The 26,863-nt window shown below is 38.7% G+C and overlaps 1 protein-coding gene and 2 pseudogenes across 1 annotated transcript; 2 read left to right on the top strand and 1 right to left on the bottom strand.

Annotated features, from left to right (window-relative positions):
- Positions 1–120: 120 nt before the first annotated feature.
- LOC148725979 (uncharacterized) lies at positions 121–923 on the bottom strand (annotated as a pseudogene).
- A 1,158-nt stretch (positions 924–2,081) lies between these two features.
- On the top strand, positions 2,082–6,543 carry LOC148725978 (kinesin-like protein KIF20A; annotated as a pseudogene).
- Positions 6,544–20,765: 14,222 nt separating this feature from the next.
- On the top strand, positions 20,766–26,519 carry LOC148725977 (protein brambleberry-like). Its single transcript, XM_088731563.1, has 9 exons — positions 20,766–20,999; positions 21,947–22,075; positions 22,208–22,393; positions 22,864–23,080; positions 23,470–23,586; positions 24,226–24,335; positions 24,603–24,879; positions 25,109–25,237; positions 26,230–26,519. The coding sequence occupies exons 1-9, from the start codon at positions 20,766–20,768 to the stop codon at positions 26,517–26,519; spliced, it is 1,689 nt and encodes a 562-aa protein (XP_088587689.1).
- The last annotated feature ends 344 nt before the right edge of the window (positions 26,520–26,863 follow it).

Raw genomic sequence — 26,863 nt, 5'->3', positions numbered from 1 at the left:
ACGGGATTGGAACCACTGACCTCTGCGATACTAGTGCAGCGCTCTACCAATTGAGCTAACAAGCCAACTGGGAACAGGCCGTTAAGTTGATTCGTAATAAGCAATAAAGTTAAACTAAACTTAACATGTTTTTATTCTGTCTACTGCTTCTTGGCAAGCTCTTGCAGCACAGCCACTAGTGCCTGGTTCTGTTGTTGTTGTTGCTGCATTATAGTAATTTGCATCTGGCTTAGCTGTTGAAGCTGCTGATGTTGCTGGTGCTGGAGGTTAGCAAACATTGTTCGCTGCTGCTCCTGTTGATGGATCAGTTGCTGTATCATTTCCTCTTGCTGCTTTGCTTGGGCACACTGTTCCTTTTCTTTAAGTTCTAGCTCTTCTTGCCTGATTTTAAATTCTTTTTCTTACTTCTCCCTCAGATATACCATGGTCTCTGCAGCAGATCTCCTTGTTCTTTTCTCTTTTTTCTCGGGCTCTTCACTAACCTCATCACCAACCACTCTTTTTCTTGTTGCTCCAACTTTCTCCAAAGCCTTGGCTCTAATATCCTCCACTTGCTTTTTCTCTTTCTCTGCACTGGCTTTTCTTTCCACTGATATCATTTGCTGATTTCTCTCTGCACCCTCAGCTTTCTCACATATTTCTTTAATTGCTGCATCAAACTCTGAAGGCTCATCAACTGCTATTCCACTGGCTTTGCTTTCTTCTGCAGCCTTTCTTTTGTGTTTCTTTATTAGAACCCGGTTTACACGGTCTCTTACAGACCTCAAAGAAACTGAGAAACGGGGCTCAGACACTGCACTCAGGTTCGAGGCAATTTCTTCCAACAGTCTCGCTCTCTCCCTACTTCCCTTCGGCTGGCTATAGGGATCAACAGTTAGCACTTCTCTTACTAAAAGTAAATCGTGATATTTCGTCTAGTACATTGGAGTATTCGACCTTAAACATAAACAAAGTTGATTGAACTGCCAGTACAAAACAGCTGATGAAGCACACTTATCATAGGGTAACCTTTCGACTAAAGAAAAAATAATAGCCTGCAGAATACAGGGCAACTTTCCATGGTTTAGTAACAAGTTCGGCTGGTTTAATTCACACAAAAAATGCCACGAAACCTATGTAATAAAATGTTATAACTTTTTTTAAATTGTGCCTTTCTATAAAAATACAGACTAGTTAATTAAATGTTATCATCTGCGGATAATAAAGCGACGGAAGCCTCGAAACGTCAAGATATTTTTTCCTTGTTTTAAGATTGCATTGGATTATTTTCACCTTCACAATCTCGAACATATTTACAAGCGATACACAGTCAAAAACTTTAAAGTTTTTGTTGCAGTAAATGCAGATTGTGGAGTTGAACGAACCACTGGATTCGCCTTCAAATAAGGCTCTGCCGTTGTGATGTTGAACCCAAAAATACGTTATAAAACCTAACATAAAGTATCATAATCCTACAAAGTAAATTGGAAGAATATATTCTCGTAAGATGTTTGTTGTGCTCGCAGATAAAAAACCCAAAACGGCTACAGAAGTTGTAGTGCTGTCTGCACTTTTAAATCTGGAAAGAATATCTTCTTTGTCAAACTGTTTGACTTTTGAGTGATTCTCAGCGGATAATTTTCGATTGATATCAGTGTGAGCCAAGTTTATTTACATTACAATTTCTTACTTACATGTTCGTCAATGGTTTAAGTCTCGACGTTTCTGTTTAAAAACAAACCATCAATTTAAAGAATAATCTCATTTTATGAAAGAAAAAAGCGATGAAAGTTATTTTTGATTGTCTCATGGGAATATTTAACGTTTAGATAGCAGAGAAAGGAATGCTCGCGTCGATAGCAGAGAAAGGAATACTCACGTTTTCGGCCAACGTCAAATTTTTGTTCGTAAATACGCGCCATAAGAACGAACCTGCCCACGATTCAATATGAGCGGCGGCATTCGCTGACGAACCAATCAGAAGAAAGTTAAATCAAGGAGTGGCAAGTTCAAAACTGTTTGTTCTCGTGTTTTTAGAAGGGAGTTGTTTGTGCACATTTGTTTGGTAAATATTGTTAGATCTACCGATTTTATCCGTTGAATATATTTCTTTGGTTGAACGAAATGTCTGAGCATCCACGTAGTTGTATTTCAGACGGCGAAGAAGAGCCTGATGATTGTCAGAACGACTATCCTATCTGTGACAATTATGCCGACATTCGCAAGAATCTCTTATATGAATTTGATGTTGTCACAAAAGAAAAGACCTCTTCCGGAACTTCTGGGAGAGAATGCGTGAAGGTTTATTTACGAGCACGGCCATTTAGTAGCGAAGAACTCGAGGCAAACGAAGATCAACAATGTGTAGAGAGAGAAAGCCGTACCACGGTTTTGATGAAGGCGCCAAAGGAATCGTTCGCATTTAAAAACAGCACTCGCGCTGGCGGTGAGATTTCGCATCGATTTTCGTTCACAAATGTGTTTAGTGAGGATACAACACAGAAAGAGTTCTTCGATGAAACAACTCTTCCTCTTGTGACGGACTTCATAAACGGACAAAATTGTTTGGTTTTCACCTACGGGGTGGCAAACTCGGGTAAGGTAAGCAAGCTTTCTGTTTTGTTTGTACATTTTGTAACTGCGCGTTCAGTGAGCTGTAACTTCTTTATCTTCTCTCGAATGCTATTGGATTCATGATGGTGTTGTTCCGATGTCATTTACACGGTGATTTTTTTTTTTATTTTCGTTCAGTTGTTCATTAACTTTAAAACATCTTTGTTCACGGTATGTTTTTAGACTTACACAATTCAGGGAACCCCCAAAGATGGCGGGATTCTACCTCGAAGTCTTGATGTGCTGTTCAACAGTATAGCGGGAAAGAGTTATGAGAGAATGAACCTCAAACCAAGATTCTGCACAGATATTATTAGGCTTACAGATGACGAGGAACAGAAGGAGAATAATTTCAAGAGTGCGTTACTCTCGTCTCTCAACAAAGTGAGTTACAGTAATTATAGGCACTGTTGGGTTGTGAGGTAAGCCTTTGAGGTATATCAACAAAGTTGAAATGGTAAATTGGCCACCGTAACGATTACAAAAGCTGACGTTTCGAGCGTTAGCCCTTCGTCGGAGCAAATAGAGGAATTGTGGGTTTTGGGCGCTTTTAAAGGCAGAAAATGGAGCTACGTTATTGGTGGGAGCATGGCAACGAGAAAAACAGGAATAAATTAGTGGAATGAAAAGCGTTTGTTGATCCCTGTGAGATTAAGACTGGTGGTTTGAAAGATGAGCTTTTGTTTGATTATTTAGTTACTCCCACCGACGCAGCCCCAAACAGTTTCTTTCGAAACTATCAGCCTTTATTCATAAACCTTTGAGGGTTTCCTAGCCGGGAAATATTTTTTTTAACCGAACTCTCACAATTATTAAATGAATACACTCTCTTTTAATAAAAACGTCTAACAAAAAATGGGCAAATAAGGACGTTTTTATTTAACTGACACTCAGTCTGGGTAGTTAGTATGTTCTTAAAATTTATTTTTGATCTCAGCCTTGTTTGGCTGATAGTGAAAAAATAGAGATTGTTTTGAAAGTAGGATACTTTTTGAGATGAGAAACTTATAGACGTGGCTATGGTATTACATGATATTTATCTGAATAAGCAGTGCATTGCATTGTTCTTTCAGACTTTTGACATAAATGCATTTCTCAAACTGCTCCAAGACTCTACAGCTCATTTGTCAAAAGTCAGTTGCATTGATGACTCCACTCTGCAGAGCCAGGATGAAGGAAATGAAGGCAAGCAACATTTGAACTAGATTGAATGCAAATTTACCTCAGCTGTAACAGAGTTTGCTAAGGACCTTTCCCAAGAAAGCAGTTCATCAGTATTTTCTCTAAATTCGATTTTTAGAGTCTTCCATTGATAACAAGGAGAATGTCTCCAGGGTTGCAGATGACACCACAATCAATGTAGATACACAAGGACCAGTTAAATTCTCTGTTTGGGTTTCTTTCGCCGAAATCTACAATGAAACAATCTTTGATCTGTTGGAGCCATATCCTACAGGGATCGGTAAAAAAAGAACAGCACTCAGACTAGGTGATGACTCAAATGGGAATCCCTATATCAAAGGTATGTGCTGATTAAAGACCAAAGTCAAACCTTTGAGATAGCCTTGTTGCTTTATTAATTGCTCAGAAATGATTAATAATTTAGTTTATTTTATTATTTTTACAAATTTGCATGTAATAAAATAGGTGACTGTCATGTTCCCTTTAGCTTGTATGGCACTGTATGCTTCATTTTGTTTTCCTTTGGCCTCTTCCTGGCAAACAGTGTGGTTTATTTATTACATTTGAAACATCCAGATTTTGAGGTGCAAGCTAGTAGTTTTTAACATACCTTGGCAGATTTGTGTTTTCTGTCTTCAGAAACAACAAGGACCTTGTGCTTGAGAATCTGTCATAGCTATCTATGGTTTCTCACTTTCAGAACTAATTTGTTTTAATGGTCAAGTTTTTTGACAAAACTGCACACTCAGCTAGACCTATCAAACGGATCATCAGTTGACAAGGATGTGACAATTAAGGAGGACTAAATTACCAATACCTGACTTTTCTCTTCCAATATGTTTTTGTTAATTTATTGTAACTTAAGACACTATTAGCAGTAAATAAATAATGCTATTAATAATGATAATTACCTCATAAAGTGGAAAATTTAAGGCAAGTTGCTAATGATGCCTATATACATTTATTAATAAAGGATTGAGAGAAATTTACGTCTCCAATGCTGATGAAGCCTACAAGGTAAGATATGCTTCCATCCTGCTTCCTTTCCACCTTCTGTTTTCCCTTCTCAGGTTACCTGCTCACAATTACCAATAATTCAAATATGGCTTGTTTACTTGCTCAGAGGGGTGACATATTCTGATATTAAACAATCTTTCTTTTCTTCGTGTATAGATTCTTAAGATTGGCCAGAACAATCAAAGAATAGCTTCCACAAAGTTAAATCAATGTTCCAGTCGTAGGTAAAAACAACAAAATGTTATTGTGAGCTACATTAGGGTCTTTTTTGGTCCATTCTATGGCATATTTGTTGCCAACTAGCTATGGTGAGGTGATGATGACGATGATGGTGGTTGTAATAGTAGTGATGATAATGATGACACATGGAAGTGGATCTTATCATTGCATACCAGTATTACTAACAAAGTAATTCTTTCAATCTTCAGTCACTGTATCTTCAACATTAAGGCTCTGCGAGTTGTAGATGATGCTCATGTAGCAAGAGTTAGCAGGTAAGAGGTGAACATATCATGCACTTTCTCTCAAAATTATTAATTTAGAAATCACAAATAGTTCAAAAGACATTGATTGAAAAATATTACATGTCATCTACTTGTAGTAAAGTATCCTCCAGAACCTTTATATTTATAGACATCTACAACTCCATGTTCTTACATGGATTCTCTTGACACTTTTCCCCTCTATATCTTCATCAACCTCTGTGAGGGTATCATCACAAGGGGCTGGGGTGTGAAGTGCCCCTTTGATCCATGGCACAGAGGGCCTAACTGGTTTGGAGTGTGTTTTCATTGCTCAGAGGGGAGACAATGCTCCACTTAAAGCAGTTACAATTAACATAACTTTTTTTTCTGCAGACTTTCATTTGTGGATTTAGCAGCATCTGAGCGCTACTCAAAAACCCAGAGCAAGGGAGACAGACTCAAAGAAGCTGGTAACATCAACACCTCCTTGATGACTTTAAGAAAATGCCTGAAATATTTACGTTACAATCAGAAAAACCCGTAAGTATAAGTTGTCCAGCAGACTGCAAATCCATGTTCATAGTAGTTTTCAGCTTTAGAATAAATGTCAATCATACTGTACCTTATGTTTTTATTAAAAAAAACTGTCATCTTTTACCTCAAGCGAAACTTTTAATTTATTTTTATAGGAATCAAACACTTACCATCCCATTCCGTGAAAGTAAACTCACCAGACTGTTCCAGGGATTTTTCTGTGGAAAAGGAAGGGCTGCTATGATTGTCAATGGTAACATGTGCGCTTCCATGTTTGATGAAACATTCCATGTCATGAAGTTTTCGGCTATCGCCAAAAAGGTGAGAAAATATGTAGATATTTCTCGTCTTTACGTGCTGGATATTACCTGACATATATCATTCATTGGCGAATTTAGTGCAGAAAGTTAATAATTAAAAGCCAAATCTTTCAGTATACAATTATTGATGTCTAATTCTCTCCTTGTTTATTGTCAGGTGACCACCAGAGTGTCCAAACCGGTGGATTAACCTCCCCCAGCAAAGAGGGCCGGTGCCTTGGCATCTACACCAGTTGTTATAATAACCCACAACTCAGGCAAATACCTTGTCTCTCTAATTTGTCTCTAGCTCTGCAAGTTGGGCCAAAGTGGCTTTTGTACCAAAACTTTTTGTCGAACTTTTTTTATTGTTTATACTTTATGCCATGCTTTTTCTAGGCCAGTGCTTTCTTCATAGCAGTTATCTACCAGCAGTTGATTACATCTCATCTTAAGACACTGAATGTTCACAGAGGCAGCTTTCTTAGTATAAATGATCGTTTGCCAATCTAAAATGCAAGAAAAGAAGTGATTCCCAATTGTAGAGCTGAGCGTCTTCAAAATAAAATGAACTCGTTGAGGAAGTCTGTGCATCTTAGAGAATTTCTTGTGCCATGTTTGTAACCAACGTTAACCTTCTAGATATTAAGCTTTTTCAGTCTGAAATTCTCGTTTTCCCTCTAACATACTTTCTACTTCCTCTTAATCAACCTAACCAACAGTTATTTGGAGACCCTTTATCTTGAGGGTAAATCTTTTGCTAGAGAAAAAAGACGGACACGGCTCCTTAAGTATTGCTTATCCCATATTTGATTAAACTATATCTCGATGTGGATGTCTTACTAAGCAGACGGTTGACGAGGAGAGAGAGGAGGAGAAAGACAAGGAACTTTCCTCGATGACACACCAAACTCTTAGCAATTAAAATACAAGGGATCGATGCGGAGAATTAGAACTCCGATAGCCACTAAACAGCCATAGGCTCTTAGCGCAAAAATGGCGTTACATACTTTTATCGCCTTTGCTTTGCCCGTCTCTCGAGACGCCCGTTGGTTCCTGGCCCTGAAAAGCTAGTTTTTGTTTGCTGTGTTTACATACAAGGGAGACCTATGAAATGAAAACAATTAGAATGTCAAGACCCACTCCTCTCTTACTTCCTTGATATGGATTTTTCGAATGCATTCAGGCACGTAAATTAGGGTGCAACAATTAGTTTTTGCTCTGTCGTCTGCGATTATCCCAAAGTTTTACACCTACCCCCTAGAAGAATCCACGACGCGTTACCACCAATTTTCACCAGACAACCAGCCAGTTTAGTTCAAAACAACAGAAAAGGAACAAGATCGCTAACTGTAACTGCTGGTATTGGCGTACTGCTCAACTACTTAGTTATGCTTGGGAGTCCTTTGCCGGGGCGAATAACGCCAGTAAGTAGAAAACAAAACAAAACTTTCGGCAGTACAAAAACCTCGGGTGAAACTCAAAAAGAGAACGTGATCTTTCTCTTTTCGCCAGATTTAAGACCAGCCTGCTGGTCACAAAAGATTTTTTTATCCCCCAAATGGTAATTAGTACACAGTACTGATTATTGACTTGCACGTCTAAATGAAAGCGATCGTGCGTTCACCATGTCCGGCTAACGTTAAAGCGTGTGATTGTTCCTTGTTGAGGCAGAAGTTGGAGGAGTCACTGTTCCCTTTTGACTTCTCTTATCCACAAATGTGTATTTCTGTTTGCTTAAGCCCTCTTAGGTGAAAAGCTAAGCTGACGCTTTGTTAGCCTTGAGTGGTCAATACCAATGCTACAGACGGCCATTAGTAAGGCTTTTAGTCATTCAGTTTTTTGTTGTGTTTCTTTTGCTCAATCAGTTCATGATTCTTGAATTATCGCGTTCTGTTCGGCTTTTTTAATTGGTTTTCATGAGTTAGACGAACGCTAATTTCTATTTCGTCCCCCCAAAATCAGAAATTGCTAGGTTATCTTTAGTGTTAATTTTAGATGGAGGTAACTCTAAAACAAAATGAAAGGAAAGTAAAATTGGAATTATTTTTCCGTTTTACTGACTTTTCTTCAAAAAGCGGCTAAAGCCCACAATTACGAAATAAAGATTTTGATCTCCCTCGCTTTAATACCTGCTATTTCTCCATCAGAGCAATTTAGCAGGCATACAGATTGCAAGCGACAAAGACAGGCTTTTAATGTGAGCACAGTGAACGCTTTAATTTTTATTTCCCTCAGAAATACGGAAAATAAAGTTTGACAACTAACACACCAGATCTGAAAGTGAGAGATAACGGAATCTTTTTTCTACTGCGGTATTAGATACATATGATGCACGATCCTCGCAGTAGATAGCGCTATTTAAGCAATAGCAAAAATCAGACCTGAAAAAAATTAGGCCTATACGGGATTCGAACCACTGACCTCTGCGATACTAGTGCAGCGATCTACCAATTGAGCTAACAAGCCTACTGGGAGCAGGCCGTTAAGTTGATTCGTAATAAACCCGTGAAAGTGATAAATGAGATACAATGAAATATATGAAGTTCATATATTTTGTACTGCGGTATTAGATACATATGATGCACGATCTTCGCAGTAGATAGCGCTATTTAAGCAATAGCAAAAATCAGACCTGAAAAAAATTAGGTCTGCACGGGATTCGAACCACTGACCTCTGCGATACTAGTGCAGCACTCTACCAATTGAGCTAACAAGCCAACTGGGAGCAGGCCGTTAAGTTGATTCGTAATAAACCCGTGAAAGTGATAAATGAGATACAATGAAATATATGAAGTTCATATATTTTGTACTGCGGTATTAGATACATATGATGCACTATCCTCGCAGTAGATAGCGCTATTTAAGCAATAGCGAAAATCAGACCTGAAAATAATTAGGTCTGTACGGGATTCGAATTACTGAGCTCTGCGATACTAGTGCAGCGCTCTACCAATTGAGCTCACAAGCCAACTGGGAACAAGCCGTTAAGTTGATTTGTAACAAGCAATAAACTTAAACTAAACTTAACATGTTTTTATTCTGTCTACTGCTTCTTGGCAAGTCTTGCAGCACAGCCACTAGTGCCTTTTCGCCGATATGCGAAAACCGACTTCTTCGCAGCAACAAACGAGAGTCAAACACTCCTTTACGTTCGACCAGTCGTCGATACTGTTTCTCCAAATGAACCCGAAAGTACCATGAAAGTAAATGATTTACTCACTAAACGCAACGAACAACTTTGACATTACATCTCATTCCGACCATCTCGACCCGAACGTCGAGCCTAAGTGTTTGCAATAAGTCATAAACTCCCACGCAGTCTCCACTCACTTGGACCCAGTGTCCACTCACTCAACACGCAACATCTTACACAAACTGAAAATGAAGTAACACAAAACATAAATTTTCAGTTCGGAACACTTTGCAACAAACCAAAACCAACCTGAGCTGTAAGTACCGTACTGTGTGAATACCCAGCAGCTAGTTTGGTCACTTGATAGTCATCAAGTGCTTGCAGATGTGTTGGGAGGAGTGCATCTTTAATGCTGTCCACTCCTAACTGTCCATGGACTCCCCACCCCCACGACCCCACCCGGTTATCTGCTGACTGAGCCATGGAGTGATAATGTCCACACATAACTGCTATACATTTCTTGCCCAATAGCTCGGTAATGTAGACAGGCCTTGTCTGTTGCAGTGTGTCTCCTTGGCCAAGCTTTCGTCAAAATAACACAACATTGTTAAAAAAAATTATCATGTGAATCATGAAATTATTTCTAAATGCATTGTCTGATTCAAAGATTTTGTGTTCAAAGTTGAAAACTACCACCTCAGAAATGGCATTCAGGTAGGGCTCTGCCTTTTATCCTTCAAGTCCCTATAACATCCATATAAATTATTATCCTGTAAACATGTAGTGAGATACTCAAACTTATCATGTAGAAATTGCTATCTTGATCTAACGTAAAATTCTTGTAACTAATTTTCAAGGAAATGTGTAGCAGTTAGAGGGGAGAATTGACAATCAGACTTTGGGGTTAAGTTAAAGGGTTAAAATCGAAAGGAACATCTTGCAAGGATGCTGATAAAATTTGCATTGACAAAGTTGTATTTCTTACCTGTCCATACTCTGATGATCCCCGAGAATACACCTATGTGAGGGAAAATAATCAAATTAATCCCTGACCCATACTTCTTGCCAGCTGCCCTCACATCAATGAATCAAAATGTATCACATTTTACTCAGAATAGAGGTCATGGTTAATAGTTTCTGCTTAAAATGAGAGCAGTTCTTCATACAAGTCTGCTGGGAATAATAATAAAATAAAAGACTTATACCGCGCCAGTATCCTACTGTTCAAAGGCGCCTACAAAAACTTTAACATTAACACTTAAGACAGCTAATATAAATTATAAAAGGCTTTTCTAAAAAGAAAAGTTTTTAATCTACTTTTAAAAACAGACACAGACTGAGCATTTCTAATTTCACTTGGCAAAGCATTCCATAATGATGGTGTTGCTACAGAGAAGGATCTTGCGCCATATGTTTTCAAGTTATAGGATGGAGAAACCAGAAGGTGCTTGGATGATGAGCGTAGTTGACGCGATGGGGTGTAAGATGTAAGCAAATCATAAATGTAGGTTATAAGTAAAGTCTTATAAATAATATGTTGATTAACGGGAAGCTAATGAAGATTGAAAAGAACAGGCGTAATGTGATCATGCTTTTTTTGTAAGTGTGACGAGGCGCGCCGCGGCATTCTGGACGTGTTGTAGCTTTTTTATAGTGAAGGCTGGTGGGCCATACAAAAGGGAATTACAGTAATCCAGCTTCGAAGATACAAACATATGAACCAGCAATTCAGTAGTGGTCGCTGAAAGATATTTCCTGATATAGCTAATATTTCGCAAATGATAAAATGAAGATTTGCAAATGTCAGTAATATGATCCTTAAAGCAAAAATGGCTGTCGAACATAGTGCCGATATTCCTCGCCTTTTGCACGGAATGGATAGTCTCACCAGCAATTGAGATTTCGTGAAGGAGTGGTCTTGGAAGATGTTTAGCGGAGATCACCAATAATTCAGTTTTGTCTTTATTTAATTTAAGGTGATTAACCATCATCCAATGATTGATTTCATCCACACAGCTCTCAATGCTAGAATCCGCTAGATCCCTATCACCCAGTACAGTTGGTTGGAAAGACAAGTAAAGCTGTGAGTCGTCAGCATAAAAGTGATAGCTCAGGTTAAATTTCTTTACGATATTTGAAAGCGGTGAAGTATAAAGCAAATACAAAATGGGTCCCAGGACAGATCCTTGTGGCACTCCACATTTAAGGTGATGTTTCGTAGAAGTACCACCATCTACGGAGACATATTGCGTGCGACTCGATAAATAAGATTGCAACCATAATAGAGGCTTTCCAGCTATCCCAAACCGTACACGTAAACGAGAGAGGAGGATGGTAAGATCGACTGTATCGAAGGCAGCGGAAAGGTCTAACAACAGTAAAATTACGATTCGAGGATTATCAATGGCAGAAAGAATATCATTGTGAACACGAATAAGTGCAGTTTCAGTACTGTGATATTGCTTGTGCGCCGACTGGAATGTCTCATTTAACTCATATTCGCTAATGTAGGAGATAAGTTGATTAGCTACCAATTTTTCAATTGCTTTGCTAATAAATGAAAGATTCGATACAAGGCGATAATTGCAGAACTGAGTATGATCCAAAGAAGGTTTCTTAAGGAGCGGGCGTAACATGGCAACCTTGAGTTGCGAAGGCATCTGACCAGATTCCAATGAGATATTTATTATTATGGAAATGAAATGCAACAGAACACTAAGTGCATTTCTTGTAACATAACCAGGAAGAGGATCAAGAGCACATGACTTAGCAGCCAGATTCATGATACTTGTATAAACTTCGTCCGCTGTTACCATTTTGAAAATATCAAAAGAATATGGACAGGCGTTATCAACAACAGGAACTGTATCTCGATGAGAGAAAGCAGCAGTCGTTATATGACCCCGTATTCTATCTATCTTTGTAGTGAAGTACTCAATAAACTTGTTGGCAAGATCAGTGGGTGATTTGCAGGGGGGATATTGAATATCTGTTTTCCTTTGTAGTAGTTTATCAATTATCTTAAAAAGCTGTTTATAATTTGACTGATTCTCATTGATTAATGATGCGAAATAATTCCTCTTGGAGTCACGAATTAAGATGTTGACAGCATCACATCCCTTAATAAACAACTTACGATCAGAAGGAAGTTTGGTCATTCGCGAGCGTCGTTCAAGTTTTCTACGGGATCTCTTTAAATTATTTATCTCCTTAGAATACCAAGGTGAAGCGGGACGCAAATTAACTATCTTGGTTTGCAGTGGAGCATGAGTCTCAAGTATGGAAGTAAGGACTCTGTTATATTGATCAATCAAATAATCCAAGGATGAAGATGACGAGACAAAAAGATCAGGAGGGCTCCAATTCGTAACATCAGCATTGAAATTATCAAAATCAATCGATCGTAGCTTTCTGAATGAAATAATCTTCTTGTCGAGCGGCGGCTTATTAAGCGAGAGCTGGAAGTGAACAGCAGCGTGATCAGAGATGACAAAAGGAGAACCAATTGTTAAATTCGAAACAATATTATCATCAGATCTTGTAATCAAAAGATCTAAGGTGTGTCGATCTTTATTTGTTGAGCCATGTTTATGTCGAGTAAGACTGAAAGAATCCAACAATTGGAGAAATTCAGTTGAGTGTTGGGAAGAATAGGTGTCAACATGTATATTAAAATCACCAACTAATAATAGTCCACCGGGATCAGCGATATAGTGCTCCAGGAACTTAGAAAACTCATTAAGGAACAATGAGGGTGTTAAACCATTCAAGGTCGAGGGAGGTGGGCGATAAACAATAATAACTCTGAGTTTTAAACCGACTGTACTTGACGATAACAAATCCATATATTCAAAGGACAAAAACCTCTTGAGCGGCTGCAACTTTAAGTTGAAAGATGATCGAAATAACAAGCTAACTCCTCCTCCACGAGTAGAACCGGGTCTAGGAACATGATGAAATGAATAACCTGAAGGACATAAATCACGAATAATTAATTCATTGTCAGCATCAGATACGTATGATGCACGATCCTCGCAGTAGAGAGCGCTAGTTATGCAATGGCGAAAATCAGACCCGACAAAAATCAGGCCTGTACGGGTTTATTGCGAATAATCCCAGATTGATTGGTGCAAAACGGTATCAGTCAGGAGTAAAACGTTTCAATGAAAATCCCCAGAATACTAGCGGTTCCTCAAATCGCATCGTTAAGACGCCTACTTTCAGAGGCCATCAGAACGCCCCATAATCTACAACCCAAAATTTTATCAACATGTGGAGCAACTAGTATAAACAGAAACTGTTTTGCAGTTTCAATCGTTAGTCCTTCGCGAAAGCTACATCGATAAGCTCAAGATGTTTGCAGCGCGTTGAACTCCATTACAGGATTCCACTTCTGGATATGGTTATGTCAAGCTCTATTGGGCAAGATCAAAATGAAGATATACAAACACAAAAAAAAAATAAATAAATAAATGAATAAATAAATGATAATAAAAATATAATTAAAAAATTGAAAAAAAAATTTAAGGCCCAAAAGGGATGGGCACACTCACACCCATGCGGGGTGCCTACCCTAGGAAAATATTAGAATTTGAAATATGTACAAGTAAAAGATAAAATAAAATCTAGTTTAGTAAGAGGAAAATCTAATTGTTGGAGAATCTAATTGTACAAAATTGTCATCTAAAAGTAGAGAAATCTAAAGGAAATGAAAAATAAGATATAATCTTGAGGCTATTCCTTTTGGAGTAGCCACAAGATTGAAAAGAAATTGCTCTGAAAAAGTATTTTTTGCCGAGAGAACAGCTGAGTACAAAGAGTACCTTGTTAACCGGGGTTACCCTTCTAAATTAGTTCTAGACAATTCTCCAAAGCCTCCGCCATTCCTAGAAATAATTTACTCAGGACTCGTGGAAAAGAAACGAAGAAACTATTTCCATTTATTATTAGATTTAATCCTAACATGCCCGACGAAGGCAACATAATCAGAAAGCATTTGTTTATTCTGCAATCTAACTCCAAATTAAAAGAACTTTTTCCTCGAAGTTCTATCATATCATCTTTTCGTCGATCGAAAAATCTCAGAGAGACAAACCATTCCTCATAACAATGGCTGCTTTAAGTGCGATAGGAAAAGATGCGGCCTCTGTCAGAATTTCTTTGTTAAATCTAAAACATTTCTCAGCTTTCAGACGGGCAAAAATTACACCATTCACTCTAGACTTTCCTGAGATTCTAAAAATGTGATTTACTTGGCTTCTTGCAAGAAATGTCGCCTGCAATACGTGGGATCTACTACTACCGACTTTAAAGTTAGATTTGGAAATCACAAACCTGCTATACTCACAAAGAAAACAACTTGTGAAGTAGCGATACACTTTAACAAAACACCACACACCCTGGACGATTTTTCGTTCCAATGCATTGATCAGGCACAGGCCCCTAGTTGCTCTGAGGAGATCGATAGGCTTTTAATCACAAAAGAGGCTCATTGGAGTGCTCAGTTGTTCTCTTTGGCACCCCATGGTTTGAATAAAAGAAAGGAATTTCATTCTAAAAATAGAACTTGCTACAATTAATTTTCCATCTTATATAAGGCGCTACTAATTGATCGTTCAAAGGCCCTTTTCTTGGATTTTGTCGGCCCTTTAGGTGTGGATTGGACTCAGAGGCCCTGCCAAGGGATCTTATTATGATTAATATCATTTAAGGGCCCCGCCAGGGATTTTGTTGCTAATTTGCCCTTTCGGCCTCCAAAGCCCTTGTTTTGGGATCTTGTTACGGTTTATAGTTGTAGTTAAAAAGGGGCCTCTCCGTTTCTTTGCTTGCCGCATTGCTTCTTTGCAATTGGTCACGCCACTCATTTTAACATATTTAGTATTCTTATCTCTTAGTATTTTGTCCACTGTTTTCTTTGTAATTAGGTTTTTTGTGATCTTTTTATTAGCACCAGTTCATTAGTCGTTATCTGTAATTACGTAATCAGTAGCACTTCGATCTTATTTAATGCTCTTTTTTTATTTCAAAAGTTGTAAATAGCTGAAGAAGGTCTCTGACCGCAACGTTTTCTATTAAACTATTTTATATTTTTGACGTCAGAAGTTGTCCATCCTCGCAATTTTTAAACTTTCTACGTTCGTGTTTGCTGTGAGGATTGGACTGCTAGTCTTTATTGATCCTCCTGGCGCGGTGCACCTTTGTTGGCCTGATCGAGAGTTCCACTAGCGAGATATGAATATATATATATGAATATAGGAAGTCTGCAAGTCGATTTTCGCGTGGAACAGTGCTCAATACGTTGAAGCAGAGCAGAATAAATATTATGAGAGGAAAAAAGGACGTAACTACATTTCCCGACAAGCCTGTTTCGTGAATCGCTTCACTCTTCAGGGGTTTAAACCCCTGAAGAGTGAAGCGATTCACGAAACAGGCTTGTCGGGAAATGTAGTTACGTCCTTTTTTCCTCTCATAATATATATGAATATATATATATATATATATATATATATATGAATATATATGAATATATATATATATATATATATTCATATCTCATATCTATTCATATATATATATATATAACTATACCTCAAGATTTAGGTTACTTGAACTTTTACTACAACTCTCTCATGAGTTGCAGTAAAAGTTCAAGTAACCTAAATCTTGGGGTATAATTATCCATAGCTCTAGCCCTGCTATTGAGAACTTTTTAGTAGATGATGATCTCATTCCGCTATTTTGGTTAAATATATATAAAAATTCGCAGTCCAAACCTCACAGCAAACGCGAACGTAGAAAGTTTAAAAATTGCGAGGATGGACAACCTCTGACATAAAAATATAAAGAATTTTAATGAAAAACGTTTCGGTCAGAGACCCTCTTCAGTTATTTAAATAACTGGGTAAATAATTGAAGAAGGTCTCTGACCGAAACGTCTTTTATTAAAATTTTTTATTTTTTTTTTTATATCTTTTACGTCAGAAGTTGTCCATCCTCTCAATTCTTAAACTTTCTGCGTTCGTGTTTGCTGTGAGGCTTGGACTCCGAATCTTTATTGATCCTCCCGGCGCGGTGCACCTTTGTTGGCCTGAGAGTTCCACTAACGACTTGCGATATATACATATATATATATATATATATATATATATATATATATATATATACAATATGTATCAAGCAATGTTTCACGGATATCAAGTTTAACCGTTCTATATATATATGTATTCAGTTAGTGACATGAACACTCGGTTAGACCACTTTGTTACATTTGTGGGCTATATACTGTCACATAATGGTTTTTAGATGTCACTTATCTATCACATTCAATTACAATTTGATATCAACAATAATAATAGCTAGAGCAACATTAACGATAACAGCATAAATTGACTGCTTCCCCAATAGTGCTTTACAGGGTTGATAAAACCAAATTGCAAACAAACATTGTAAATAACATAATGTTAAAAAATTCCAACTGGCAGGAGGCAGACCAGTCGACTATACACAAAGCACAGCCAAGGAGTTAAACCAATGAGAAGCAGCAGCAGGTTTGAACATAGAGCCACCAGATTACCAGTCCAACACTGTACTGCTTCTCTCATTTAAGGGATAATGCCTAACGTTTAATAGATTTGATTTATTTATTATTGAGATTTTCTATTAGAGGCTAAACGTGCATTTTTTAAAATAATGTAAAGAGAACCATACATCAAGTTGTCATAGGGTCATAATTTTTAACTGATATTGACTTAATGATTTGCTCACCTGATAACCATCTGCCTCGTTGTCTAATTCCCAGCCTTCCTTAAGATCCTCAAGTCTCACATTTATCTTTTCGCTGCTATTGTACATTTTGAAGGGTTTCTCAATCGAAGCGGGCCTCTATGATCTAAAAGACTGCTTGTCTTGGTTCTCCACCCGCTTGTTAAGGCAAGATATGTACATCAGCGAAGTGGTGCACTGAGCATTTTCAAGAGTGACTACATGTAAGAGTGTTATTCTCTAAATTTCTAGCAAACTGCTTTTTTTTCTTTTGTTTTGCAAACGCAATACAAACCCCCTTCACACAAGTAGACATCTTTTTATCTACAATGCACCAATATACTCTCTGTACATAAAAATGCTGGTGGGAGACGCGATGACATTAAGGTTCGCACGTTAATCACAGGAATGTACAAGGAGTTGTATCCGACTAAAAGAAGTAGTAATATTCGTTGTCGCTTCAAGTCCTTGAGACTGGGTTATAATTATGCTCCAGCAGTAAGAGATCTGTCCCTAGTTGTTCGAAGTTTAATTGGGTAGCGTTATTCACCGGATGAGTTGCTATCCTTTGAATAGCGCCTTATGTTTTATGTTATATTAACCCTTTCCGCTGGATAGCGATTTATCTGTAGAATAGTGTTATACTTCCTTTCAAAAAACGGCGCCTGGAGTCTTAACATATACTATTCCAAAACAGTATAGTTTATGAGTTAATTTTATGAATTCCTCAAGAGTGTTTTAAAAGATACAACTGCGTTTCAGTATAAGCTATACCAAAAGATTGTTTTTATATATATATATATATATATATATATAACTAACTGCAGACAGTACTGTTTCGGCCTTCTGGGCCTCATCAGTGCAGTGCTAATGCTAGGATGGAGGAGAACCAATATGGTCACCCCAAACGATCCAACCTTTGTGGTATCGTCTAAGTCATGCCAGAGTGCTCAAACTAGAGTACACTAGCGAGCATGCGCAATTGCAGAGCAATGACTCATCCTAGTTAGAGTGCTCAATTTGGACATGAAAGCAAAGCTTTGTATGCCAAAGAGCTATATATATATATACACAGAGAAAAGTATATCCAGCTATATTTTAAATTCATTTTTCGTGAAGAAAAATTCATATGTACACTTCATGAAATGGCTGTGGCTTTGGTGATTAACACGCCACTGCATGTTTTTGATAATGACAACGGCAAAATCTTCACTTTCCTCCTTCTTCCTTTAGTTTAAAGCTTTTTTTTATCGGACTTGTAAAAACAAAATAGAAAAATTGTAACAGATGCAAAAAGTTTCACTCAAGTGTACAAATTACCTACTGCTGAAAGCAGACGGTATAAACGATCAATGGTTGCAGCGAAGGCAAACTTTCAACTGAGCTTGCTATAATTACCACTGACTTCGCTCTCTAACCCCTAAGTTCTTCAAACAGAAAGATTAATAACTTACCTCATTCACAGCCAGCAGGTTTTATGATTCTTTCACAACAAAAGTAAATATTTACAATTTACTTTAGTCTGTTTAAAGGCACTCCGCAAAAGTTTGATTTTGCCGTTTGCCTTTCGCTAAAACGTGACATTTATATTTGTTTTCCTCATTGTAACAAGAATTTTTTTCTTTTTTTTTTTCGATGGCATGACATGCATCAGTGCAAAGGCATAAATAAGTGATTATTCCAGATTTCTTTCTTGGTTTGCGTAGCGTATGAGTAGGGTAGCCTATGGGTAGCCATAGCGTATTGGTAGCGTTGATCCTGGATGCGATGGCGAGGGGAAAAAACTGCGAACGGGTTTTAAATCTTTAGATTTAAGTGCTTCAATTGACTGAGTTGGGTCTGACTGAGTCGATTGACTGATTTGTTTGGCTCTCAGTCGTGACTCACGGACCTAGTGTTGTCAAAAAGATTTTGATCAACCGGACTGGGATATAAAATAGGCGGCATATGGGGTCATCGATGACATGCCCCTAAGTTGCAAATTGGGCTACACACATTCGGAATAAATGACACGTTTGTAAGAGTAGACATTGAATCGCACCAATTTTCCAGCTTCCATGGACAACACTGTGAACCGTGAGATCTTGTTCGGCTGCACCAAACTCCGTCAATAGGTACATGGTATTAGCGGAACCCAAAAGGTATAATTTTGGTCTGGAATTTGCGTTTAAAACGCACGCATTTGAAATTTTTATGGACTTCGGTCTCTTTAAAAGTTTGAGGTTATTGCTATATTGAGTAGAAATTTATGATATCTTTGTACTAAAACTTTTTATCTCAAAATTATGATATTCGGAGGCATTTCAACTGTGCGTCTGTTTGAATAAAGCTTAAAACGTTTCTGATGAATTGTGTGCGATTATTAGGCTGTTTGAAGGAAGTTGGGGATTATGTCTTAGAAACAAGAGGGGTTCCGCGGCCACGAGCTCCACCTTCCCGTCCCTACTACCCATGCCTCGGTCTCAGCAACGAAATTGTCTCAGCCCTCGGCTTAAGAGCCGCCAAAGAGGACCGATAACATTTTAAAACAGGTACGAAATTATCTGCACTGGTGAAGTGACTAGAAATTGTTGGTCTCATCGGGATACAGAATCCCTCGTGACATTTTTCCGACCTCGACCTCTTTGCCTCAAGTTCTGACGTAGTCATGTTATGATGGTGAGGTATGGACTTCAATTACACTCGTTAGCTCACTCAGGAGATGGGTTCCTGGCCCATTCCATTCCTATCTGCCATGCTGGGTTAGGCGTATTTTCTTCGGCCTCCTCTTCCTAGGTTAGCTTCTGTCCCAGAGTCATGCTTTTGTTTATATCTGCCTTGCCGCTATCATTTCGGCGCCCCTTGGGGAAGAGAACGCGTAAAACAGTATACGGTATATTCATACCGTTAGAACAGTCTATTGTATATTCATACGGCTGCCAGCAAGCCCTCTGTTGCTCGCGTACTTTTAGAGGCAGCTGCGTAAGTATTGAGTAGTGTGGAATCCGCATGGGAAACTCAATTTTCTTTGTTTCACGTTCGTTGCAAATAACTAAACAGTGATTGCAGCCTTTCAAGTTTTCATTTGGACAAAAAAAGACGACTTTTGACACCTGCTCTTTCCTTCAAAGATAACGCGCGAATAATAAAACGTCAAAGAGGTCCTTTGAGAATTAGTTCGTGCGGTTAAAATTTCACGTGCAACTGTGCGCAGTACATTTAAAAGTCAACTACGAGGGTGTACTCAAATATTTCACTGCAAGGGAAAGTTTTTCAGGTAAGTTCTGAAGGCTCCTGGAAAATGTGCGCTCTGTTTGGCAAAGTCGAGTGACAGCTAGAAGCTCATATGCGTTTAGGCAGTAAATTTTTAGAAAGCTCCCGAGCGCGGAATTTAATAGCACGGTTACCTTGGCGAGAATGCATGCGTACGTTCGTCGAATGTTGTGGCTCGTTATTTCTAGAGCGACCACTGTTGCCTACGGTTTGAAATCAGCTATCTTTTTTTCAAATAACTTCCTAAGTAGACCTTTTTCAGAGCAAAACGAGGGGTTGACGACGAAAGGCTCTGACAAAGGATTAATGCTCGAATCGTCCGCTCGTTAGGATCTCTCTCTGTGGCAATTTACTCAACTCACTTGGAAAAGTAAATTATAATACCTATTGAGCATAAGTATCGCGCCTCTAGAACTTGAGGCTGTAATATGCTTTCAAAAATAGTCTTGGGATGTCACAATTGTTTTACCGTTGCATTGTTATTCTAAATCACCAATCCCCATCTTATTTTTTTTTAGTAGATACAGAATGAATTTAAAGCGTTGTTTGTTCATTGGCAAGTTCTTGTGCATGTTGCTGGTATCCACCAATGCTTGGTGGCCATTTTATAGTTCGTCTACTGAAGAGACCGAAGCTGAGAAAGGGCGTGATTTGAAGAGCAGTCCAGTTCCTTTTGAAATGACGACCGTCGAAGAAAAAATTTTGGCCAAGGACAAGAGGTATATGGAAAATCTTGCACCACTGGACACCTGTCATCAGATTGTAAGTATGAAATCATCAAAGTATACAAACAGTTTTTAATTTCACAAATCTTGTTTTGGTAATAGCAGTAAATGTTATATTTTCCAATTAAAAGCAATTACACTGGTAAATGCAAATTAATTCCTATTCTGTCACGCGTAGCTGGTTGCGTTACACGTTTTCACGTATTGTTTTGTTAAGAATTGTGGGATAGCAGGAGGCATACTGTCGAAATAGAAAACTGTAATTTGTAGGTGCTTCGGTGAAGACGCTTTCTCGTTTCACCTTAAACGTTTGTTTTCAATAAACCCGGTTACACTGCCGAAGAAGAGTTCTGATCTCGTCTATTTCTCGGGTAATGGATCAGAGCTTGACAGATCGGAACGTTTCCGCTCTAGAGATGTTTTTGTATTACGGGGCATGCTTAGCACGCGAATATAAATACACGTGGGGTTTTCAACGCACGACTACATGTTCGTGACATTCGATTTGGATCACTTGCACCTTGTTCTTAAAGTTACAAATGAGTGCAACGAGGTTCATTGCTTCAAGGACAGCATACTATTAGAATGATTTTAAACGCAACCCTGAACCTTGAGCTAACTAACCCTTAAACTCCGAGGACCAAGACAAAAATTGTTCTGTCAGTATCAATCCTATATAAGGCAGACCAGGAAGCCGTTACCGGGCAGACAAGCTAGTGATGAGAATAAAGTGTAACTTGGGGGATCATTAGATAATCCAATAGCAAATGCTTCAGACTTAAATTCATAGAAGTCTATGGCGCGCAGTTAGGAGAATTACTATTGAGATCTGGGAGTGAAAGGGGGTGAGAGGGCAACAGGACTCGGTAATCGTTTAGATATTTTCCGCCAGTGTTAATTAAGCTCCAAATTGAGCCAAAAATAATAAAACTGTCATACAATTTAGTCATGTCAAAAATCCTTGCGACCATTTTTGATCCCTAGGTCATTGACCAAATCTCGAAATCATGTAGCGATATCAACGAAGTTGAACTGGCAAGGCTGGGCGTGGCTCTCTTAAACTGTCAATCGAAATGCGAAGGAAGGAAAACGTACGAATGCACAGACGACATGGTAAATGTTTAATTTCGTTTATCCATCGATCGCTTCTGAGTAGCAAGGTCAGTTTGGACAATCGCTACGTCCAAAAAGATGTGCAAACTAAAGTGAGGGTAACAAATTTTTTTTTTTGCAATTTCGGTTTAGGAATTGCGTGATTGCACAGCTGATATGGATGCCAATACTTGGGACAGTTATCGCATCATAAGCAGCAGGGCGCGGTCGATCTGCTATGCCACCCGGCAGCAGCAGCTCAGATTGAAGACAGAATTCACTGTCAATCAGCTGGCCGGTGAAGCAGAAAATCAAATGGAGCTTATGAACGGTTTACAAGTAAGTTTCAATCACCCTTATTCTCTCCTCAAACAAGATGTGTCAATTGGTGTGGGAACTTCAAGACATCCCAACATGACGATAGATCTGTGTTAAAGGTGGAAGCATCTCATTTAAAACACCTTTAAGTTGGGAGAAAATAACTAATGAGATTTTGTACTATATGAAGGTTGTGATAAGAAATGTTTCTCAGCAGATGTTTTGACAGTCATTAGAATATTTCATTAATATTTTTATCAATAAATAAAAACATTAATTAACCTGTCACTGACAGGCTTTGCTTGGAGGGGCTGAGAAAGAAATGGGTTCGAGTGAGGTGGGCGGCGCAAGGGGGACGGGAGGAGCGACGGGGCTTTCTTGTTAGCCCCCCTCTCTCTGTTATCTCTTTTCCTCCTGCTTTCCTCCTCGCCCAACGCCCTACCAGAACGCCCGTTGATACGCGCAACTTCCATTTTTGTTGAATTGAAAAGGAAGGTCAAAGGACTCTGATAGAAGCGGCAGATGATACTGTGATTAGAGTGACCGCTGGTCAGGAACGTCTTGTGAAACAGCAAGAGCAACTGCATTCCAACTATGACGATGTACAGCGGTCGATCGCGTACTCATTGACAGGAAATGTCAGGGCGCTCATAGACAGTGGTTGGAAACAGCTCAAAGATATGGCAAAGGCGCTCAAAGAAAAGCTTGGTCAGTTTAGAGTTTCTTATCAAAGAAAAAGATTCTTCCTTCAACCCTACTTGATTATCGTCTCCCTCTTTTTACTGCCCGAGATTAATCACCTTTGAACTACAATCTTCAAATCACACTGAGGATCAATTTTCTACCTTGTCCTGGTAACGTATTCTCACGTAGCAATGTTTTCTTCTAGTGTGGTCGATCGATCCAAATCAAATCGTCATTGAAATAGATAAAAATGCATACACATTTATTAGTGTCTCGGGCAGTTTTGTTCTCAGCTGGGAAATTAGATGCAAATAAAATATTGAGGTGAAATTTAAATTAGAGTATAAAGAGTTAGAGATGCTTTTCATTGCACAATAACATAAAAGTTAGTATCTTCCGTTCTTAATCAACAGAGAATGCTACAATAGAAATTCAGAAGCATGATTTGGACCATGAAAAGAGACACCGCAGAATTGTAGAGGACTTGAACAAGATTCGCAGTAAGGCAGAAGAAGTGTGGAATAAGATAGGTAACTAAGACTCTGACTACATGGAGAAAATTAATGACCACATGAATAAGGTATCTCGAAAGAGAATACTAACAGTTTATATTGTCTTGTGAATGATTAACCCTTTACACTTCTACATTGGTATTCATACTCTCCATACTGTTCTATACGTCTCTTGTAGTGCTGGCAAGGAGAATTTGTTTGACAATCAGGAGTTTCTTGAGGTGGCGATTGTTTCCTTTATTCTTGTGACCTTAATGTGTAATTCGGAGAAATTAGATGCCGGTCACTCAAGGAGTTAAGGGGTTAATTTTTGATTATGAGCTCAACTGACAACCACCGAATAAAATTTGATTGGTGCAGCTGAACAGAGCTGTATTCCACCGATTGTAATGTAGTATAACCTAGGGGATAGTCATCACAACGGCTAATCGTTATAAAGGAAACTATCGGGTGCTAAAGCGTGGGAAAGCGCGACAGAGCTTTCTGGATTGTTCTTAGTTTTGCATCTGATTGGCTGAGGAGGTGGCACGAACCTTCTGCGCCAATCACTGAGCACTGGTCCTTCTACCTCCGCTGGTTCACGACATTTTGAATCAAATCAGATGCCAATCGTTATTGTTTTACCTTCTGAGAAAGTTTGTTTGAATTCGGTTGTAGACCACGGCACACTTCAAATGAAATCGTACCACAGTGAGACCACTCAACATTACAATGAGACCATGGAAAATCTGAAGACTATCACCGATACGATTGGATACTTAATAGAGGTAAGAAAAATCTGGTTTGACTTATTGCAAGTGTGTGAGTAAATTAGAACTGCGCGTGATCACTTGTCTTTTAATTGAGTCTTTTGTGCTTGGAACCCCTCGCATATAAACTATATTGTTAAAAGATCGGCTTTTAATATTAAATTTAGGATGTTACTTTTATATTTCCAAATTAATTTTTTGAATAGAACCTCAACGATTTGCGTGAAATGATTGCTTCTTGAAAAGCTTCTGAAGCAACTATTATCGTGTAATTTATTTTAACAGGTAACCGATCACATGCAAGATAAGATCGACAACAGACTCGGTTGGTTGACGCGACATCTGGGAGGGACAGGAGACAAACCAGCGTTAGTCACCACCTGCTTGATGCATGCTGGGTATTTCCTCCTAGCAACTCTGTGTATCTTCTTCCTGAATACCCCTCTGTTTACTTGGCTTTTTGTCCTGGTTTTTGTACCGATCATTGCATGGATGGAGATCAGTTTTGACTCCAGTTTTACGTGCGGTACACTTTCTTGTATCATCGCTGAAGCTCTGCTAGGTATGTAATGGTATTTACATTTTCATTTACGTGCCAATCGTATCACTGCCACAACAAAACAAAACAAAGCAAGCCTTGCTTTGATCAAAATCCTCAAGATAACTCGCAAATGTGAAATTCGTATGTTTTCCTTCAAATTGTCTCCATTTACGATGAAACGCGACCAGTTCACTGACGTGGTATTTTGCACACTTATCAATGGCTTATAATAGTTCCTATGATCCTATAGGGAAATGGTTATACATTTACCTGAAAAAGAAATTTTTCTCATCGAACGCTGAAAATTACTTAAATTGGGCGAGCTCTCCTTGTCGACAAGAAACTCCAAATGATACAGAGAACATGCTGGATACAATAGGTAGGTGTTTGTTTTTTTTTTTTTTTGGAATTATGTATCTACATACGTATCTACATAAATATATGCATGTTTTCGTTCCGAAATTAGGCTTCAATTTTTTTCCTTAAACATTTTAAATTGTTCTCATACTTCGAGGCTAAAACTCGTATCACTGTGAAAGGTTTTCGAACACCCCCAATCTCTAATGGAGTTGCCTTCTTCATTCTGAATTCAACGCTTTACGCAAGGAAGAATAGAATTCAACAGAAAAGCGCTTCATCCTAACGTCCCAGAACATGGCGAGGCAACGCAGGTGAGTCGACCAAGTAGGTTAATCCTGTCGAAGGTAATCCTGGATTGCATTGGTTTGGTCCACTTCGCTCTGTCATTGGTCCAAAAAACTTGCTACTTTCTCTCAACCAATCAGATGCAAAACTAGAACCAATCACGACTTGGTCGCCTGCGTTTCCTGCACGTTATTTTCAGTTCTCATTGGCTCTAAGGGTATTTTTCTTTCTTCTGATTGGTTGATGTGATAACTTTGGCTTTGGCTTACGGCACTTGAACACGATGGCGGGCTATAAAAGGAGAGGTGCCTTGGGTACCTCTGGACCATTTGTCAAACAACCGTCGTGTGATGTAGAACTTCAATAGTCAAGTCAGCTTGAGCTATAGCTGATCCAAAGCAGTGAAGAGCGGGCGCATTCCTCAAAATTGTTTCATGTTCTCATCACACTACAAGAATTTTTGAGATTTGTATTTCTTTTCTCCAATGGAAACTGTCTTTATTCGTGGCAGTAAATTTGAAATGGAAGAAGGTGGCTCGCATTTTACATCATTGCCACCATGCTGGTGGAAGTAAACATCTCGTTAGCTCCATTTGTTTGTCTACCAGGCACCTAAGGGACCTCTCCTTTTATAGCGCACCTTCGAGTTTAATCGAAAAACGCTTCAAGGCCCTTTCTGTTGATAACTTCCATAGTTAATAAACCTTTCCCTTTTCCCTATTTCAGATAGTATCGAGAGCCTGGATGACTCAGCTGTAACTTTGAAACCCAAGGGACATGTGGGAAATACCAGACGTCAGTTAAACCTTGCATTCCCAGATGCAGCCTCGACCCCGAGTAGTAAGATAACCACTACACGCAGGCGCTGTGGTGCTCGAACAAAAACAGGCTTAGTCTGTAAGAGAGTGCTCTGTGATGGAAGCTTTAAATGTACTGCGCATTTACGATGTATTCCAGTTATATCCCGGATGAGTATTAAGGAACAGACGCGTAACGGAGCTAAATTTAAGCATTAATATAAATATTGCAGAGAAATGCCTTAAAAATGGCAGGACAGAGCTATTTTTTGTATTTATCTATATCTATGAGTAGATGCCATGTATTATGTATAGCTAGAGCTTTTGCGTTATGTCCGAGTTATGTGATCGAGGCAGCGAGTCTCGCTTGTAACGGCACTATTTCTTGTAAGCGCAGTAGTATAGAAAGACAGCCGAATGGCCCTCGATGTCCTTAATTTGACCTTTCATCAGCACTCAATAAAATTCTCCAGTTTGAAATCAGACGTTTTTTCTGCCACAAAGAGGTTTTGGTGTAGCTCACTTTATATTTAATCTTTGGATACCTTTGGGATGTCGTGAAG

This window comes from Stylophora pistillata, chromosome 8 (assembly GCF_964205215.1).
Source record: "Stylophora pistillata chromosome 8, jaStyPist1.2, whole genome shotgun sequence".
Taxonomy (NCBI): domain Eukaryota; kingdom Metazoa; phylum Cnidaria; class Anthozoa; order Scleractinia; family Pocilloporidae; genus Stylophora; species Stylophora pistillata.
Note: the sequence above shows the minus strand (reverse complement) of the source record. Positions and strands in the feature narration are given on the sequence as shown.